This window comes from Apium graveolens, chromosome 4 (assembly GCF_009905375.1).
Source record: "Apium graveolens cultivar Ventura chromosome 4, ASM990537v1, whole genome shotgun sequence".
In the NCBI taxonomy this organism is placed as follows: Eukaryota; Viridiplantae; Streptophyta; class Magnoliopsida; order Apiales; family Apiaceae; genus Apium; species Apium graveolens.
This window is the reverse complement of record NC_133650.1, coordinates 312,113,500-312,133,294: the sequence shown is the minus strand read 5'-3', so window position 1 is coordinate 312,133,294 and position 19,795 is coordinate 312,113,500. Positions and strand designations below refer to the sequence as shown.

The window sequence follows — 19,795 nt, the reverse complement described above, 5'->3', positions numbered from 1 at the left end:
AGGGCTTTTTCCAATGAAATGTGTGAGTTTTCAAGTCTCGAAAAACTTGGTAAAGTACTATAGTGTATGTGAAACCATAGTTTCTATGAAAAATTCGGAATTTTGGAGAAAATAATTATTGAGTGCAGAAATGGAATTCACACTCTTCTATTTCTAGATTGAACAAGATTTTTCACGTGTTGGCCTATTTTTATCAAATACAAAAATATATAGATAAGTAACTTATAAGTTAAAGTGAGAGTAGCCAAACAGACACTATATATTTCTAACTTATAATGAACGTGTAAGTGTTACCAAACAAGTTTATACGAACTTGTTTGTCTCTAATAATCAATACTATCTCTTTGCAGCTGTTTGGTTGATTTTGTCAAACCGTATTTTATCTACTTATTTATTTTTTCATATACATTATGTTATGTAAATTGTTGCCATGATCTTAGGGCTGGAGTACAGGGGCGCCGTATGTGTTCACTAGTCGACGACTAATCCGCCCAAGTTGACATCAATCGACCAATTTAGTCGATGAAAAATAGTTCTTGGAAAACCAGCAACAACTTGATAACAATCACCTAACGTAAACCTGCAGTGATAGTAGTAATGAAGCTCTATTACCATCTGATGCAAACATTACAGTTCATGGGTTCATAACCACTTGTTTGTATCTGTAACATTTAGCATAAGTTGTGAAATCCTGTGTCTGATCATGAACATTCATCTAGTAGTACTGCATTAGTAATTAATAAAAATTCCGAAACTTGAGGGCTTTTCCCAGTGAAATGTGTGGGTTCAAGACTCAAGTCTAGGAAAACTTGGTACAGTACTATAGTTTCTGTGAAAAAAAAAATATACTTTATATTAGAAATTCAAACTTTTGGAGAAAATGGAATTTTACACTCTTGTATGTATCTAAAATCAACAAGACTTTCCCAGGTTGACCTATTTTCGTTAAATAAAAACATATAGAAAATGATTTACCGAGGGAAAAAATCTGTTTAAGCTGAACTTAAAGTGTTGACAAACATGAACTATGTACTTCTAACTTATAATAAACTCGTAAGTTAGAATAGATATAAATGAACTTATAATCAATGTGATCTCTTTGTAGTCTGTGGCTGATTTTGTCAAATACAGTATTATATTAACTTATTTTATACTCCAATATTCTTTCATTTACATTATGTTATGTGTTTGTTATATAAACTAAGAGGTGTCCTGTTGGTCTGCAGAGACACACGCGACCTTGTTACAGATGATCTTCCATATTTTGCTATGATTTTATCGTCATCTCTACGTACAGAAATGAAATAGAAGTATCAAAGTAAGACATGAGAGCCTGCTAATGCCAAAATTTAGCTCAGATGATAGCTAGAAGCATTTCCAACACACTTACTTCATCTTCTTCAAAATCCGTAGTTCAATTCAATGCGTCGTTAGTTGGCAGGAAGAAACCGACTTTGAACTGATCAAGAATCACAACTTTGAGGTACCAAAAGGACTAGAAATGCATTGCTACATTGAACATTTTAGAAAAATACTGCAACTTTTCAGCTAAGATACAACTTGACCAGACTGAATCTAAGATGTGCAGAGGTTCATAACCACTTGTTCCAAGCTGTAACTTTTAGAATAAGTTTTGAGATCCTTTTTGTGATCATGGACATTCACTCAGTAGTGCATTAGTGATTAATAAAAATTCTGAAACCAAAGGGCTTTTCCCAATGAAATGTATGAGTTCAGGTCTAGAAAAACTTGGTGCAGTACTATAGTGTATGTGAATATATATACTTAACTATGAAAATTTCGGAATTTTAGAGAAAATGGAAATTGAGAGCAGAAATGGAATTCACACTCTTGCATTTCTAAATTGAACAAGACTTTCACGTATTGGCCTATTTTGGTTAAACACAAATATATATAGATAAGTAACTTATAAGTTAAAGTGAGAGCAGCCAAACAGACACTATATATGTCTAACTTATAATGAACGTGTAAGTGTTATCAAACAAGTATATGCAAACATGAAAAATAGTTCTTGGAATGCCAGCAACAACTTGATAACAATCACTTAATGTAAACCTGAATGTAGGAAGTGATTATGGTAGTAATGAATCAGAACTAGGATACTCAAACTTATAAGCTCTGTTGCCATATGATGCCAACATTACAGTTCATTGGTTCATAATCACTTGTTTCTATCTGTAACATTTAGCAGAAGTTGTGAAATCATGTATGTGATCATGAACATTCACTTGGTAGTGCATAACTGATTAATAAAATTTTTGAAACCAAAGGGCTTTTCCCAGTGAATGAGCAAGTTAAGTCTAGAAAAACTTGGTATATATACTACTATAGTGCATGTGAAAATAAACTTTTTATAAAAAATTCAAAATTTCCGAGAAAATGGAATTTATGGTCTTGTATATCTAAAATGAACAAGACTTTCACACATTGACCAATCTTCGTTAAATACAAACATTTAAAAATAACTTATGAGAAAAAAAATCTGCCTAAACTGAACTTAAAGTGAGCGTTGTCAATTAGACACTATGTACTTCTAACTTGTACCAGACTCGTAAGTATTACCGAATAGATATAAATGAACTTATAATCAATGTGATCTTTTTGGAGTATGTGGTTGATTTTGTATCTAAAATGAACAAGACTTTCACATATTGACCTATCTTCGTTGAATATAAACATATAAAAAGTAATTTACGAGAGAAAAAACTGAATTTAAAGTGAATGTTAATGTTATATACTTCTAACTGATAACATACTCGTAAGCGTTACCTAACAGATATAAATGAACTTATAATCAATGCGATCTCTTTGCAGTCTATGGTTGATTTTGTCAAATACAATCTTATATTAACTTATTTTATACTCCAATATTCTTTCATTTACATTAAAGTTATGTGTTTGTTAAATAAACAAAGAGGTGTCATGTTGGTTTGCAGAGACACACACGAGACACAACCTTGCTACAGATGTTCATCTTGTATAATTTGTTATGATTTTATCGTCATGTTTACGTACAGATATGAAATAGAAGTATTAAAGTTACACACGAGAGCCTGCCATTGCCAAGATTTAGCTGTCGTCAAACTAACTAATTTCTAACTTATATATGACGGGTCAAGCCGGAAATTTGGTTCAAAATGTTGAATTCACAGCTTTCAGCTAACGTATGACATGCATTTGGATAGATATGTACTTGAATGTTCATCAACTCTTGAGCAAATTACAATTACATCAAGTTAAATATTGTTTTTTCGAAAAATCGAGATCATAATCAAAATATAAAACGGAGAATCGCATAGTTGCCGCTTGAGCTATTTAATCGCGTTCAGTTGAGTTATATTTAACTTCTCTAAGTCGGGAACTTTTTTACGCAGAATTGACTTCAATACAAAATCAATGAATCAAGATTACAACTCATTACTTACCGGAAATAAAAATAAAAACAATTTTTTTTCTTAACACGTAGAAAATCATTACGACAACAAAAAAATATCCAATTAACGTCATGTTGCATCCATGTCTCACAATCTGTTATAACGTTCAATAATTCGTTAAAATCCATCCCGTACACGACAAAAATGAAATAAAAAACTGACTTTTCTCTAAACTTATACATTCCCGCGACAACAACAAAACAACAAACACTCGTCATAATTACGTAATATCCAATAATCTGTTAAAATACAATCATTTTTTTTGGTTTTTGCAAAAAAATAATTACATACTTGGTGAGTTCTTATAGTTACAAATTAAAAAACAACCCAACCAAAATATCAAAAAATAAAATATAAATCCTTAAAAATAATAATTACAAAAAAAGCTTAGTTTAAAGAAACCAAACACACCCTAGAGAAGTAGAGTTTCCAAAAATAAAAAAAACTCCGTTTTCAACTCCACTTTAATCTCCTCTCCCTATCTCCTTCTCACCTATACATACATTTTCCAACCTATACATACAACTCAAACCTATACACACACCCTATTCATAGCAGCGCGAATATCGAGGCCGTTATTCGGCCGCCGTGAATGGGGCAGTCATCTTCGACTCCCTCACGGCCCTTCTCCGACTCTCCCTCCGCCACAATCTCGCCGAGATTTCTCAAAGTTCGCTCCTTTATGGACTTTCTCTCCGATCGCCACGATCGTAACGATCGAGATAGCGAGAGAGATCGCGAGAGAGATAGTGATTGTGATTATACATCGTATTTGCCGGATGAGTGTTTGGCGTGTGTGTTTCAGCTTCTCGGATCCGGCGATCGGAAAAAGTGTTCGCTGGTGTGTCGCCGGTGGTTGAGAGTTGAAGGTCAGAGTCGGTATCGGTTGTCGTTGAATGCGAGTGTGGAGATTTGTGGTGCGATTGATTCGGTTTTTAATCGGTTCGATTCGGTTACGAAACTCGCGTTGAAATGTGAGAGGAGATCTGAGAGTATAGGAGATGAGGCGTTGGTTTTGATTTCGGAGAAATGTCGAAACCTTACGAGATTGAAGATTCGCGCGTGTAAGGAGTTGAGTGAGGTAGGGTTGAGTGTTTTAGCGAGGAATTGTAGGAGTTTGAGGAAGTTTTCGTGTGGTTCGTGTACGTTTGGGGCGAAAGGAATGAATGCGTTGCTTGATAATTGCGAGACGTTGGAGGAATTGTCGGTTAAGAGGTTAAGGTGTAATCCTGATGGAGCGGCATTGGAACCGATTGGTCCTGGATTGGCTTCAAATTCACTTAAGACGATTTGTTTGAAGGAGCTTTATTCGGGACAGTGTTTTGGTCCGTTGATAATGGGAGCGAAGAATTTGAAGACGTTGAAGCTTTATAGGTGTTCGGGGGATTGGGATAAACTTTTGGAGGAGATTACCAGTCGTGTGACGAGTTTAGTTGAAGTACATTTGGAGAGGATTCAGGTTAGTGATGTTGGAGTAGCCACGTTGGCTAATTGTGTGAATATTGAGATATTGCATCTTGTGAAGACTCCGGAATGTACGAATTTGGGATTAATGGCTGTGGCGGAGAGTTGTAAGCTTATTCGGAAATTGCATATTGATGGATGGAAAACGAATAGGATTAGTGATGAAGGTCTTATTGCTGTTGCAAAACATTGTCCTAATTTGCTAGAACTTGTTCTGATTGGTGTGAATCCTACGTGTGTGAGTATTGAGCGGTTGGCTACGAATTGTCGGGGTTTAGAACGGTTGGCGTTGTGTGGAAGTGAGACTGTTGGAGATGCCGAGATTTCGTGTATTGCTGCAAAATGTGTTGCTTTGAAAAAACTATGTATTAAAAGTTGTCCCGTTTCTGATCATGGTATGGAAGCTCTTGCCGGGGGATGTCCTAATTTGGTTAAGGTCAAGGTTAAGAAATGTAGAGCCGTGACTTCTGAGGGTGCAGATTGGTTGAGATTAAATAGGGCTTTAGTGGCTGTTAATTTGGACACTGTTGAGCCTGAGAACCAGGAAGTTGTTGCTCCTGGTAATGCTCAGGAAGTTAATGCTGCTGAGAATGCACCTGAAACTGTCCAAGACGTGGGTACTAATGTTGCGTCAAGCAGTAATGGTCGACCAAGGGCTGTCCGGTCAGCATCATTCAAGTCCCGGTTACGCCTTACTGCAGGAAGAAGTTTAGTTGCGTGTACTCTAAGAAGATGGTCTAGCTTCAGCGGCAGCACCTCAGGAAGTAGCCAGAGAAGGACCTGAATGGACATATAAAAGAAAAGTACAAAGGCTCTTGGTCTTTCAGGAAGTAGCCAGAGAAGGACCTGAATGGACATATAAAAGAAAAGTACAAAGGCTCTTGGTCTTTTTCACATTATAATCCATAGTTTGCTTTTCATTATCCTTTGTAATTGACTTCTGTAGCTGTTTATGCCTTTAAAGTTTAAAATTTGCAATCTGCAATTATGATGTATTTGTTTCCTTTTCTATATCATCCTATATATAACTCAAACTGAAACAAAGAACTTCCTAAATTTGCAATCTACTCGTTTATTATTAGTGGTACATGCAAGAAACATATCCATTTGATGAAGGGTGTCTTGTGTGTCCTATGGTTTATACTTTATATATAATGTGTTCTGTGCCCTATGATATTACCTTTTGATGTTGTGCCATGCATTTTACGTGAAACTCAATGAGAGACTGTGAATGCTTTTTCCCTACATAACTTTTAAATCTTTTTTTGTCGCATTCATTGTTTGTCTGCTTGTATAGTATGATCGCAGCTTGTGTGAGAAGGGAAGGGCTATTGGATTCTGCTCATATGCTAGATTCTTATAATTGGTGCCATTTTTAGTTGCTTCCTTTTGTAGTTGTCATGCCTCGATAAGATGTAGTAATTTATTTTATGCACGTTGTTGACTTTGGTTTATGCCGTAAAGCTATTATGACATGGTCGTGTACATTCCTTGACATTATGTCGGTAGGAATCTTCACGCACCTGCCTTTATCGGGTGTACTGATATTCCATCACTCCAACGTCCAATTACGCTAACAAGATTCTACTGACTGATATAGTAATAAGCAATTATCTATGCTGTAGTAAGAGAGACTAGAATATAATGACCTAAATAAGATAAATAAGCTAAGATTGGAACGGATTTAATTTTATAGCCCTTCTCTCTCGATCAATAAGGTATCACACATCTTTTCCCTGTAATAAGCCTGTAACAAGTGCAGATTACAATATAGGCTCATCTGAAAGTTTGAAGCATACTGCATCATCTTTTTTTTCAAGCTTGTTTTATCAATATCTTGGTTCTCCTAATATGAGATTTCAATAGTCTTATTGTAAGTCTGACTTTCGGTAATTGATATTTCTATAGCGGCGGTCTACATGTACATGTGTTTTGGAGAGTTCTCTTTCTTAGGTGCAGACAGTGCAGTGCATGCCCTGGGAAGGTGGAATGAACCTGTTGGCATGCTGCTTCCATATCAAAAAAAGTTTGATGATATGCTCTCTCTTCAAACAAGAAATATTCAGCTTTTATTGGTATGTATTTCAATTATTACCTGGTAAAATTTAAATATTATATTACAAGTTGCATGACCTTGAAATTTATATATTTTTAAATATATAGTTTAGGCAGGGATTACTCTATCATTTATGGACTCTCTTGATGTCTGGTTGCAGTAGGCAAATATTGAAAGGTTGTCAAGGATAATACCTTTAAGTAAAGCAAAACTATTCATTTCAGAATTTATCACATTATTTTTCACGTTTTGTGTTAGATTGCAAATAGAGTGCATTGTCCTTTGTGTTGGTTTCAAAATAGATATACCTATATAATTATAGTCTGTAAACTAGTATGAGCCCCTCTTTCCAAAAAAAAGACCTAGTATGAAGCCTTTAATGTGCATTTACTTTTTATAATCATAGTAGATGAGTGATATCAGAGCATCAATTTTGTATCTAAGATAACATCATGGATGCATTAATTTAGTTCTCAAAATTCATTTTTATTTACATGTATTCTTACACATAAAATTGAGATATTTAGCTCCTAGAACCTGTGACTTCTTGTTTACCTGACCCATTTTACATTATTACTCTCATTGTTAGTTAATTATGCTTATGTTATCCTTGATTGTTTTATGATGAGACTATTGAGTACTAAACTCCTTGATTCTTTATCTTGTTCAAGTCTTCACTAAAAATATTGCATTCCATTTTTAGTTTCCAAGCTTGCCCTATTCTGCATTTTTGTTATTTTCTTTAATTTTAATACCCGACACCAGCAGTTATGCACCAACTTACTCTAATTCCTAATAAATATGTTTCTTATTTTATATTTTCAACTTTGCAGGTTTGTAATTTTGTAATTTTGCAGCTATCCTGCTAGACAAAATGTTTATATGAAGTGTTTACTTACCCCAGTGTTATGTTTGTTTGTATTTCTTGGCCTTTTTTGTGTGTTCGGAAATTATTGCATTTACTCAGGTACTTCTGGGAAATTATTGCATTTACTCAGGGTACTTCTTGCATTTTCAGGGATAGATTAGTGGTAAAGGCTCATACCTTCCCCCTTGACAACTAGGCTTGCTATCAGATTTCATTTCCTCCCCTTTAATGTAAAAGCTAATATGTTGGAAGAATATATAATGTACCAAAAAAAGGTGATATAGTATGAGCATGAGATGAGACAAGATAGGAATAAACGTTCCATTGTAAATTGAAAAAAGTGAGGATCATTTTAAATTTGTGGACCGTATGAAAGAAGTGATAGATAATAAGCATGAGTTTAACAAAATATCCTTAAAATTGCATGACACTGGGACAATTTCTTATAAGCCCACAAAATGCAACATTTATATTGTTTTTATCATCGATCATGTATTGTGTTTCTCTGTCAATCATGGTTTGTCGAAATCAATACCGAGATAGTTGCGGAAGCAACTATGTTTTTAGTAGCATGTCCAGTTTGTGTTGTCACTAATCCTGCAAATGTCAGCTAGGTGTTGATTGTGAAGACTGGAGACGATGCCTGCTTCCTTTTGTGTACAGTTGGGGCTCAGACATTTGACTTGGTTAAAGTTGTTTTTCCTTTCTATACATTACAATGGGAAGCTTTTGAATATTCTACTACAGTTCCCAGTGTTTAAGAAATAATGCTTTAATCAATGACCGTCTCTTGGGTTGTTTGCCTCTAATCCTTTTCCTGATCCTTTTCAGTCCCAGGGGTGATCTCCCTTGCTCTTCCTCTCTTTTTTCACGTTGAAGTGATCGAGACCGGAATTAATATTTGTGCATATGCGCAAATAAGTCCCAGGTGTGCGGCATATGCGCTTTGTGTTTCCGTAAGTGGATAGATTGACTGCCTATCATTGATCGTGTGTTTATACTTGCAGATTGAGTGCTTAAATCTATATCGAATTTAGAAGCAGGTGGTAACACGAAACAAGGCATTTGAGTAGCCATGATCTGCCGCTTGTTCAGGATTGGATACACATTCTTATGGTTTGTGAAACTATGTGTGTTGTTGTAACTTGTCATTCAAGTTGTATGCTTAGTATTAGGGTTGACATTGTAACAGAGAGAGTTTCTACAGAAAGAGAATGCCGTTTATTTGGTGCTAATACATATTCGTGGGGGTCCAGGGCAAGCACAAGTTATAAGCATACCATTCCGTGGTTTTTTGTAGGTAATTTTTTTTCAGGATTTTTCATATAATTAGTTTTTGTTCTAGTTTTGCTCACATGATCTAGTTGACTATAATCTACACTGGCAAAGTAGACAAGTAACAATAACATAAATAAATTGTATGACGGCTATTTTGAAGTTCAAACACAGGGAATAATACTGCTAAAACTTTAGAATCTTGCTGTAGGATCTAATCCAAGTCTGACACAAGAATCGTTATCTAAGAGTTCATTAAGTTGAAGCTGTATCGCTTCTTCAATGTGTATCAAAAGATTCCGCAATAATATTTTGCGAGTATGATCACTGTTTGATGCAGCTTCAGCAGCAATACCCCCACATACCGAAATCTGGTCTCTAGTCTGTTTTCTTCTCTTTCTTTGCAGGTGGCTTCTGGTATGCTAATATCTGGCTTAATATGATGCCATTGGTCACTATGCCCACCACAGATCCCGCAATAACTTCATAAAATTAGAGAAATCATATAATTAGAGCCAGCAAAGATTTATCAAACGAAGCTCTCAGGTTAGAGGCCGTACAATGATAAAGCAGGCATTTGGTTCTCAATAGGCATTAATTCCAACATTATAGGTTCGATGTTTCAAGTTGTTGAAACACAAGGCTCAATATGCGACGTAAAATGGATATTGTTTGAGTGTGATAGTTCACCAACAAATAATGTACAGTGAACTATGAAGAAGTTTTTTCCAAAAGGACCAATTATAGCATTTTATAAACACGATGCATACCACTTGTTGGAGCGTTTTCCTGGATGCTGGTAAAAACCCGTACTGCAAAATATAAATAACAAAGAAAATTAAATATAATGTTGGAATATAAATAACAGATTAACAGATGGCAATGATCCTTCCGTATAATCTCTAGTCCTAAACATCTTGCTTCTCAGAAAAACTGAACAAACCTAGGGAACCCGCAGAGTTCATAAAAGAGGTTAGGAAACTGAGCTCTCCTGTACTTCGGTTCTGCTCAACAAGAAATAAACAATAATTAATACAATAACATAGCTATTCAGGTAAAAGGATACTTTGGGAAGCAAAAGAAATGACAGAAGTTTATATGTTAAGGATTCACTATTGTTTTGTGACGAATGCATTTATATGGCAAGGTTGTAACCAAAACTATACTGTAAATCTAAAGATATTAGTTAAGCAGCTCATCCTCTGTTCGCAAATGTACAAGTGAATCAGCTGAAAAAACAGTGTGATATCTTAATAATTGTTAACTATGGATGACAGGAAAAAACCATAACTGATCATGCTGTCCAAAAATGTCCACTACATGCTTTAGAAGGTACTGAATATACTTGCATTTGAAGCCTTGATACTTGGTAGTTACTGAAATTTTTGGGTTAACTTAATTTTGTGTTTCAGGATATTTTGGAGGATATATAAAGTTCTGATTTTTGTAAAGGGGTGAAAAGTAAAGTTCTCTGGGATTCTAAGCAACGGTAGAATATTCTGAAGATGAACATTGTCCGAACACGGGTACCAAGATGAACATTGTCCGAACACGGGTACCACAATGTATTAGGGAAGAGAAAATAGCATTGTGGCCTGGGGTTTGTCTGGTTTTTTAATTTCTCCTTTGCTGTGTTCGAGTGAACAAATACAAGCTTTACCTTCCGGTTGTTACAAGGTATACAGAGCTTACACATGTCAAAACACGAATGAGTTCGAAAAGCTTTGTTTCATACACCTACGTACAACTAAAAAGTATTCATACTGGGTCCAGGTCCGGGCAAGTGTATGCCAGGGACCATCAACCTAACAAATCATTTCTCTTCCAAATCATTACTACGGACTGGTCTGCGATTACTTAGAGGAAATCCAGCACGTAAAATAAATAGATATACAGTTGATCATAACAAATACTATCCCTACATCATGCCTCCTATAGGTAAGCTTATTGTTTACAATTTAAGCCAAATTTACTCCAATGTACTTGATAAGAAACATATTAGACTGTCCATGTTACGAGTTCCTCCCTAAATTTAAAAAAGAACATCAACTTTCTCACGGTGAGATCAAGTCGGAGATATCAATCTCCAAAAATTTTGAAAGGTAAAAGCTGGAGATGTCTAAAGACAATCACATGCCCTTTATGTACAACAAAAAGGCATAACACGCGACATTTTTTTATGTTGTCTAAAGACAAATATTATCAGGCATGAACTTACCTTGAAGTTTTCATATATTTGTGGGATTCTGGCAAAGAGAAAAATTGCATGCTGGGTCGCCTGAAATACATAATTTTAAAACGATAGAAGCTTAGATACCCATCACAATTCACAACAAGTTGATGCAGAAAATTCCTCATAAAGAAGAAATTTCAAGAGGATAAATAAATAAATATATATATATATAGAGGTCCATATAGAAGCTTTGCCACTTACATAGAGAGCTTCAAAGAGAAGGGGATCAATCCGACCAGCTAAAATAGTTGGTGCTATACCACAATATCTATAATACATTACTAAGGAAATGCAGCTATATTACATTTCTACAAGAGCAATTCTCTCAAATAAACTTTAGACAATACATAGGCTGAAAAACGAATCAATAACAATCTAGACCAGTAAGTAAAAAGGATACAGCAGTGGTCGAATATATGTTGATGTCCGCATAGGTTGAGAAAAATAATATATGATTGCAACCAAAATTATAGCTGTGCAACATATAAAACAAACGAAGAAGTATTAGATCCACTACGAAAATGGTAATCAATAAATAAACAAATAAAGAGTAATACTTTAAAGACCAAACAGATAATCCAAACTTATAAACCGAACGACATGGATATATATGATTGGTTATTAAACACGCAGGCTTTTAATTACTTAGGCGGGCCCATATTTTAAGCAAGAGATATCCAACACCAGTTGGCGTCTTCTTTTTGATTCACAACTGCCAGCTTATATATCAGTTTCTATAAATACACAACACAAGGCTTAGTGAAATTATTGAACAAGTTTTTGGCACACAAATAGAGCCATAGAATGGTCTCTTGTTTAATTTTATTGATATATACTCGTAGTTGGCCATAAGTTAGCTGAAATTAGAAATTTTACATGCTATGCTTGAGCCCGTTGGGTGTAAGTTCAAATATATAATTGAAACAGATGTCCATTGTCAAAAATCTTCACCATGACTTTTTTGAAGTGACATTATTTGATCATAATCTCATCTCCTTCCAACCCCACCACCAAGCCAGAAAATGACAAATAGAATGAAAAAACCCAGAAGAGAATGACTATTGAGGAGGACTACTCTCTTTCCGATGTTCTCATAGAAAAATTTGATTGTGAACTTATGTTGTGTTTGGTTGGGGTGAATGAAATAGAATGGAATGGAATGAGATTTTAAGTGGAAAATGATTAAATTTTCTAAAATTTTCATTCTTTAGCCCATTCCATTCCTAACCACCTACATTATAATTAAACACCCCCAATTTGAGATGGAATGCTCCATTCCTTATTAACCCAATTTTCTTCACAATTCTTATCATAACAATTTTATCCATCTAATTAATTTTTTCAAATATTCTCTCCAACTTCCATATAATTTCTTTGATTACATCCATTCCATTCCATTCACCCCAACCAAACACAACATTAAGGTTCTAGCACTCACAATATCATAACATACATTCCTTCCTGCTAGTTGAAATGTCCTCTTATTCTTTTATATATGTTCAAATCATATGGCCTCCTTTTAGGCTTAACAACTTCAGAGTAAATTTCCACTAATGCCTTCAAGATAATACCCAAGATAACTAAAAAACCAAGATCCCATTATAAAAGATTGATACCATTAATGCATACTGCATAGTCTATGTATAAGGAGACAGAGAGAGAGAGAGAAAGAGAGAGAGATTAATGGTGAAATAAAGAGGAAAGAGAAGGTATGTGCACAAGGAACAATAATATATTTTCTCGATCTGTGTGCCCAAACAAAAGAGGACATCTGAATTGTGATAGAGTAGTACTCATCTAGAAAATAGGCGATTCATTTTCATAGAAGACCTGGAAAGAGGAAGAAGAGAATTCTATAGGCAATTTTTAAGTGGGCTACTACCTTGGATCAGAAGAAATGCCAACTCCCCATAAGCTGAAAAGGGCATTCCGGTGTGCAGACAATATGCCAAAGCTATGGTATAACCAATTACTTCAAGTTCGAAGGAAACAAGGCTAAGTCCTCTAATACTTTTGTGTTGCAATATCTTTAATATCTGCAAAGAGAAAAACACACATAAGAGAATAAACACTGTTCTTAAAAGTAATACTGATCCATACTTCATACATAGGAAAAGAAGGCATCAGAATTCTTGACAAATGCACGCACTTGATTCTTAAAAACATATACAAAACCGAAAATACCTAATATCTCTCACTCCTAGGTAGTGTTTGGGGAAGGTGAGATATACGCATACCTTACTCCTACTCCTAAAACTACTTCTAAAAGTAGAACAATGTCTTCTTAAAAACATGTAAAGCATAAATTTTTAGTATCGTAAACATTAGTAGTGTAAGCAAAGGGACGAGGCCGGCCTTACTCCTACTCTTCTAAAAATAGAGAATCCGCAACTGTAAACTAATTCTTGTGTACAACATTATTGTTCAGGCTATGTTTCTTTGCAAGAATAATTAATCACGAAACTACAGAAATAAAGATCCATCCATTCTAACACAAGGCCCAACAAAAAAAACCAAATCGAAGTTGTGATCACTACACATATAAAGATCCATACTTTCTAATCTAATAGTATCCAATTATTGAATTTTATCCTATAAACCAACAAACCCAATTACTAAATGTGACTTCAAAATCAAACCCATTTATCAAAATTTAAAATTAGTAGAGATAGAGAGGGAGGGAGAGAGTGGGAGAGAGAGGGAAAGAGGGAAGGAGGGAGGGGGCGAGAGAGAGAGGGAGAGAGAGAGGAGAGAGGGGAGAGAGAGGGAGAGAGAGAGGGAAAGAGAAAAGGAGAGAGAGGGAGAGAGAGGGAGAGAGGGAGAGAGAGAGAGAGAGAGAGAGAGAGAGAGAGAGAGAGAGGAGAGGAGAAACCTGAGGGAGCTTAACAGTGGTAGAAGCAGCAACAATGGCATAACCAAGAAGCTTAGAAATGAGAGGAAGCAAGCAATCTTTAGGGGGAATAGAACCATTACTGAGTGATTGAAAAGCACAAGTGAAGTCCATTCCAAGAAATTGCATTGGGATCTTGTCCATCATTCTGATCTGCAAACTCAAAATTCAACAAGATTTAAAGATTAACGGAGATTTGGGCTTGGGATTATGAATTACAAGTTACAACTATATACTAATCCTCATCCTCAATTTATGTATGCGTAGCGATCTAGTTGGTTGGAGCCTGGACTCTAAAATTTCGTCAACTCTTATGTTCTTGGTTTGCTTCACACACCCCACGCCTACTCGATTAAGGACCCCCGCACAAACCGTTTAGGAATTAATTAATCGATAATCGAGAATTATTCGGAATGATTAATTTGGTTATTAATTGAAAATAATTTAATATTATCTCTATTTATAAATAATAATATATGAAATTATACTACTTTTTTGCTCAATGACTATTTTATTATTTTAATTATACATATATAATTATTATAAATATATAAATAAATTTAAAATATGTATTATTATTAAAGTGAATATAATTTATAGATCTAATTTATAAATTGGTCAATTTTAGATGAAAAATTAAGAAATTTTAATATCTAACCATTTAAAATATATACGAGAATATTATTTTTCTTAAATTTTTTCAAATTTACAAATTTACATTTTTCATTTTAAAATTTAATTTTTCTAAATATTTTTTAATTTTTTACAAATAAAGTCGATTTTTGACCGATTAAACCGATTTTTGATCGATTAACCCGTTTTTTTCGATTTTGACCGATTTTCTTAAAAATTGATTTTTTACCAGATTTTCACTTAATCAGTTTAATTTTATACCGATTAAAAGCCAACTTTTAGAAAATTGTCCCTACAATACAAAGTATATGTTGTTTGTATTATTTTTAAGAAAAATGTAAGTATATAAACATCTTATTTTAAAAATAAGTAATTTAATCTAATTGTACCAAACTAGGGTGTATCACGTTCAATTCTACATTAAAAAAATTAAGCAATTTCATTTTTAATTTTAAGTACATTTCCTAAAAGTTTATTTTCAATCTAATTGTACCAAGTTATGGTGTACCATGTACATTTGTACATTAAGAAAAAAATTAAGCAATTTCATTGGTATTTTAAGTACATTTCCTCGGATCTCATCATCGGTTTCATCTTAATTCTCATTTTCCATAATATCTTAATTATTTGTTATCATCCAATAATTCTGTTATTATTTCATTTTCGTCAAGATAATCAATAAAATTTTTGGCATTCATTACATCATGATGATTAATAATCTATTTGACATACATATTTACAAATATTTGTCAAAAAACATAAAATGATATATATTAATATATAAATAAACTATTAATTTATCAATTAATTAATTATTTTTTCGTTTTGAAAGGAATTAATTTATTAAGATTTACATGTACGTTCGTTGATAGTCATAATGAATTCACTTTAAGTAAATTTAATAATTGAGATCAATTATTATCATGTTAATTTATTAAAATTTACATGTTCGTTAATATTCATAATGAATTTACTTTGAGTAAATGTAATAATTGACATCAATTATTATCACGATGATGATAATTTTAAAGTATCCGCTTAATATATATATATATATATATATATATATATATGTGTGTGTGTTTTATATATATATATATATGTGTGTGTGTTTTATAAGAATAGGAGAGTGAGGTCTTCAAAATTATTTTATTTTCTAAATTGATGTACATCATTTCCGAGAAAAGAGTAATTTCACCGGGCATCAATCCCTTACTTCGACTTTATTTTAAACCCTTTTAAATGCAACTTCTATAGTCTATGGTTGTCGGTGTAGGAGAAAAGTACTTAAATTTAAATGTCACAATAAAAAGTTTTTCTATTAGTAAATCTAATATCTCAAATTTATAATAACAAAATTTTGAGTTAAAATCTAATTGACCATATATATATATATATATATATATATCTAATAAAAATAAATAAGTAGACAAATTTTCAATCTGTCATTTCGGTCAAGCACTTTTTTTAAAAAATAAATAAACATTCAATCTGTGCCGTTAACATTATATAAGTAAATAATATTATTATAAAATCAATTGCTATATAACTTAAATTTGTATCAATTTTTTCCAGAATAATATTATGACCTAATTTTCATATCGTTAAAACATTCATTAAATATAATTATAAGCCCTAATAAATTATTCTTTTTTATTACGGCAATTAGAAACTCCAAGTCATATGTTGTTGTAGTCTCGAGTTTTGAATTGTGTTGTGTGAAGATAAAGGTGTTAATGAATCGCGATCAATTAAGAATATATATAATTTTTTTATTAATATCTTTATTTTTTATACAGTAATACAACACACCCGATTTTCGGCCAATTAAAATGATAGAAATGTTATACACCTGTTAATTAAATTATTACAATAGATATATGTTATGAGTAAAGTGTCGGCTTTTTAGAACTTTATTTAATTATATTTAATATTTTTAATTTTTTATTGTAATAATTACGTTCATATTGTAATCTTTATTTTCATGTTTATGATTTTGTAAAGATTTGTTTTAAAATTGTTAAAAATTGTTAAATTTTTTTAAAAATTACACACAAGCTGGAGATCTTTCAAGAAAATAACCTCTTCATTATTTGGTACATTAATTGATTGACCTTCTTTTACAAAAGTGTAGAAATCTCCTATTTTTTTGAATTAAAAGCACTTGCTTTACTTAAATAAAATCAAAACTCAATACATCACTGCATTCCCCTGCCATTCATGAAAACCTGACATAGAAATAGAGGCCCTAGCTAATGTATGAACCACTACATTCATTTATAAGTAAATTGCACCTTAAGGTGCTTAAAACCTTCAACACACTCCGCTATAATGGAATAAAAAATTGATCTACCAGACCCACCATTACAAGCATCCAAAACAATCTTCGAGTCAAGCTCGAAAATACACTTCTTGAAACCCATAGCCACTGTCCAACCAACAGCATCACGGAGACTTCGAGCTTCAGCCTCTTTTACATTCCATTCACCTGCAATGTCCATGCATCTCGCATGTAGAAATCGCCCATCTTCATCCCTTATCACTGTTCCAGTCCCAATCTGATGCGTACCAGGAATAACTACTGCATCCGTATTAATCTTAACCCATGATTGGTTTTTGCCACACCTTACTACCCACACTCTAACCTCTCCTCCTGCTGGGCACTCTTCCAATCCTCCAACATCTTTATCGCTGTTGCCTTAGTGCCATATACTGATATATTAATACGCTATAGCCATTTATTTCGACGACTCCAGATGTGCCAGCAAAATAATGACACTGTTGCTGCTTGACTCCTTGTACACCGGGTAAAAGTTCTCAGAAAGATATCAAACACATTTTCATCTGGTTTGAACTGGATTAAGTCAGACAATCCAATAGCCTCCCACACCGCTCTTGCAAAGACACAATCAAACAACACATGAATGCCATTTTCTTCATGATTATGGCACCACGAGCACACAGTCTCCACATTCACATGCTTATTTCTCAAATCAACAGCAGTAGGCAAACACAATCTACACACGCCATATATGGTGGATGATTTTACCTGTAATTTCAATGACCATAGTTTCCTCCAAAAAGATACATTCAACATACTCCTCTCCCCCCTTATACGATTATAACAGCTCTTAACAGTAAACTCTCCCTTTTTATCAAAAGCCCAATACCACGAATCCTCCTTATCTCTCCTAGGTAACGCAATTTTCGTTATCAATAATCTATCTCTTTCATTGCATATATCGTTTAAAATCTCCTCATCCCACTCCCTCTCACCATTCTTTATCAAGCTTGCCACTTTGATATTTGCTAACCGATGTGGCATATTAGTCGTAAGCATTCCATTTTCCACTACTGCCAGGGGGTCTTCCAAACAAAAGTTTCTTCACCATTACCTATCTTTCTCCGGCAACCTTGTTTCACAATGTCTTGAGCTGATAAGATGCTTCGCCACATATAACTTGGATTAGCTCCTAATTCCGCATTGAAAAAATCTGTCTTTTGGAAATATCTGGCCTTCATTATACTTGTAACAAACATATTTTCTCCATTTATCAACCTCCATCCCTGTTTTGCAAGCATCGCGAGATTAAATTGCTGTAAATCTTTATATCTCAGGCCGCCATTTTCTTTAGCTTCACACATCCTTCCCTAAGCCATCCACTTCACACCTTTACTCTGACCTCCATTACTCCACCAGAATTGATTCATTTGCCTCTGAATAGTTTGACATACTTCAGCAGGGATAGTCATTAAGTTCATCCAAAAATTTGGAAGCACTTGACACGACGTTTGCAGTAAAGTGTGCTTTCCTGCCTTCCATATTTTCTTACTCTTCCAATTATGCAGCTTTTGCTTCACTTTATCAGTAAGAAACCCAAAAACATCCTTCTTCTTTCTCCCTACCACCATTGGAATGCCCAAATATCGCCCTGGATTTTCCACTTCCTCTACTTCCAATGCTTCACAAATCCTCATTTTTTCTTTCTTTGCTGTGTTTGGGCTAAAAGTAATACTAGACTTATTAAAATTAATCGCTTGCCCGGACACTTTCTCATACCGTTTCAAAACATTTTTCATTGTAACAACATCCGTTACTGTTGCTTTAAAGAACAAGTAGCAGTCATCTGCAAAGAGAAGATGAGAAACTCTTGGAGCTCCATTAGCAATTTTGCAACCATGTATTAAACCCACCTCCTCATTCCTTCTAATCATCGAACTCAGCCCTTTGGCACACAAAATATACAGGTAAGGGGATATAGGATCCCCTTGCCTTATCACGCGCTCTGGAATAACCTGGCCAAAAACCTCTCTCTTCTGTAAGAAACTGTAAGAAACAGTTCGAATACATGTCATCACTCGAGATATCCACCTCTGATGAAACCCATATTTGCCAAGCATATCCTCAATGAACTTCCACTCAAGTCGATCGTAGGCTTTTGAAATATCAATTTTTAACCCCGCATATCCATACTTCCCTTGCATTTTACGTCGAATGTAGTGATTAATTTCATAAGCAATCAATGCATTGTCAGTCAATAATCTTCCTTGAACAAATGCACTTTGATTTATTGAGATCAATGTAGGCAGACAACTCTTGAGTCGTTTTGCCAAAACTTTCGACAAAATGCGAAACAACACATTACATAGGGAAATCGGACGTAAGTCCGTCATGCTTTGAGGATTTTTTAATTTTGGAATCAGACATACCACAGTTCGATTAACATCATCCCCAACTATATTCCAATACGTCTGATAAAACGCGGGATTTAACCCATCTTCACCCGACGATTTTTCTGTATGCATTGAGAAAATAGCTTCTTTCACCTCTTCTTTCATGATAGGCTGTATCAACTCCTCGTTATGATCCTCAGTAACATGCATAACAACCTCTCTCTCCGTTAAACTCTCTGCATCCATC

General features: G+C 34.1%; 3 protein-coding genes across 11 annotated transcripts; 1 reads left to right on the top strand and 2 right to left on the bottom strand.

Annotated features, from left to right (window-relative positions):
* Nucleotides 1-3,883: 3,883 nt before the first annotated feature.
* Nucleotides 3,884-11,321, top strand: LOC141721780 (F-box protein At1g47056-like). 9 transcript variants are annotated; one of them, XM_074524889.1, is made up of 5 exons: nucleotides 3,884-5,788; nucleotides 6,828-6,994; nucleotides 8,458-8,505; nucleotides 8,675-8,771; nucleotides 8,851-9,082. In XM_074524889.1, exon 1 carries the CDS (start codon nucleotides 4,048-4,050, stop codon nucleotides 5,701-5,703), a length of 1,656 nt encoding a protein of 551 aa, XP_074380990.1. In that variant the 5' UTR covers nucleotides 3,884-4,047; the 3' UTR covers nucleotides 5,704-5,788; nucleotides 6,828-6,994; nucleotides 8,458-8,505; nucleotides 8,675-8,771; nucleotides 8,851-9,082. The 9 variants fall into 9 exon arrangements, 8 of the variants coding, with proteins under 8 accessions (XP_074380990.1, XP_074380988.1, XP_074380989.1 ...); XM_074524887.1 differs by having other exon boundaries at nucleotides 8,458-8,535; XM_074524888.1 differs by having other exon boundaries at nucleotides 8,454-8,505.
* On the bottom strand, nucleotides 9,233-14,586 carry LOC141721785 (mannose-P-dolichol utilization defect 1 protein homolog 2). Its single transcript, XM_074524894.1, has 8 exons — nucleotides 14,224-14,586; nucleotides 13,234-13,387; nucleotides 11,752-11,824; nucleotides 11,553-11,619; nucleotides 11,337-11,396; nucleotides 10,062-10,122; nucleotides 9,889-9,930; nucleotides 9,233-9,600 (listed from the first exon to the last, which is right to left on the bottom strand). Exons 1-8 carry the CDS (start codon nucleotides 14,386-14,388, stop codon nucleotides 9,497-9,499), a joined length of 726 nt encoding a protein of 241 aa, XP_074380995.1. The 5' UTR covers nucleotides 14,389-14,586; the 3' UTR covers nucleotides 9,233-9,496.
* A 2,561-nt stretch (nucleotides 14,587-17,147) lies between these two features.
* LOC141720155 (uncharacterized) lies at nucleotides 17,148-18,199 on the bottom strand. Its single transcript, XM_074522512.1, has 2 exons — nucleotides 17,677-18,199; nucleotides 17,148-17,572 (listed from the first exon to the last, which is right to left on the bottom strand). Exons 1-2 carry the CDS (start codon nucleotides 18,197-18,199, stop codon nucleotides 17,148-17,150), a joined length of 948 nt encoding a protein of 315 aa, XP_074378613.1.
* Nucleotides 18,200-19,795: the final 1,596 nt, after the last annotated feature.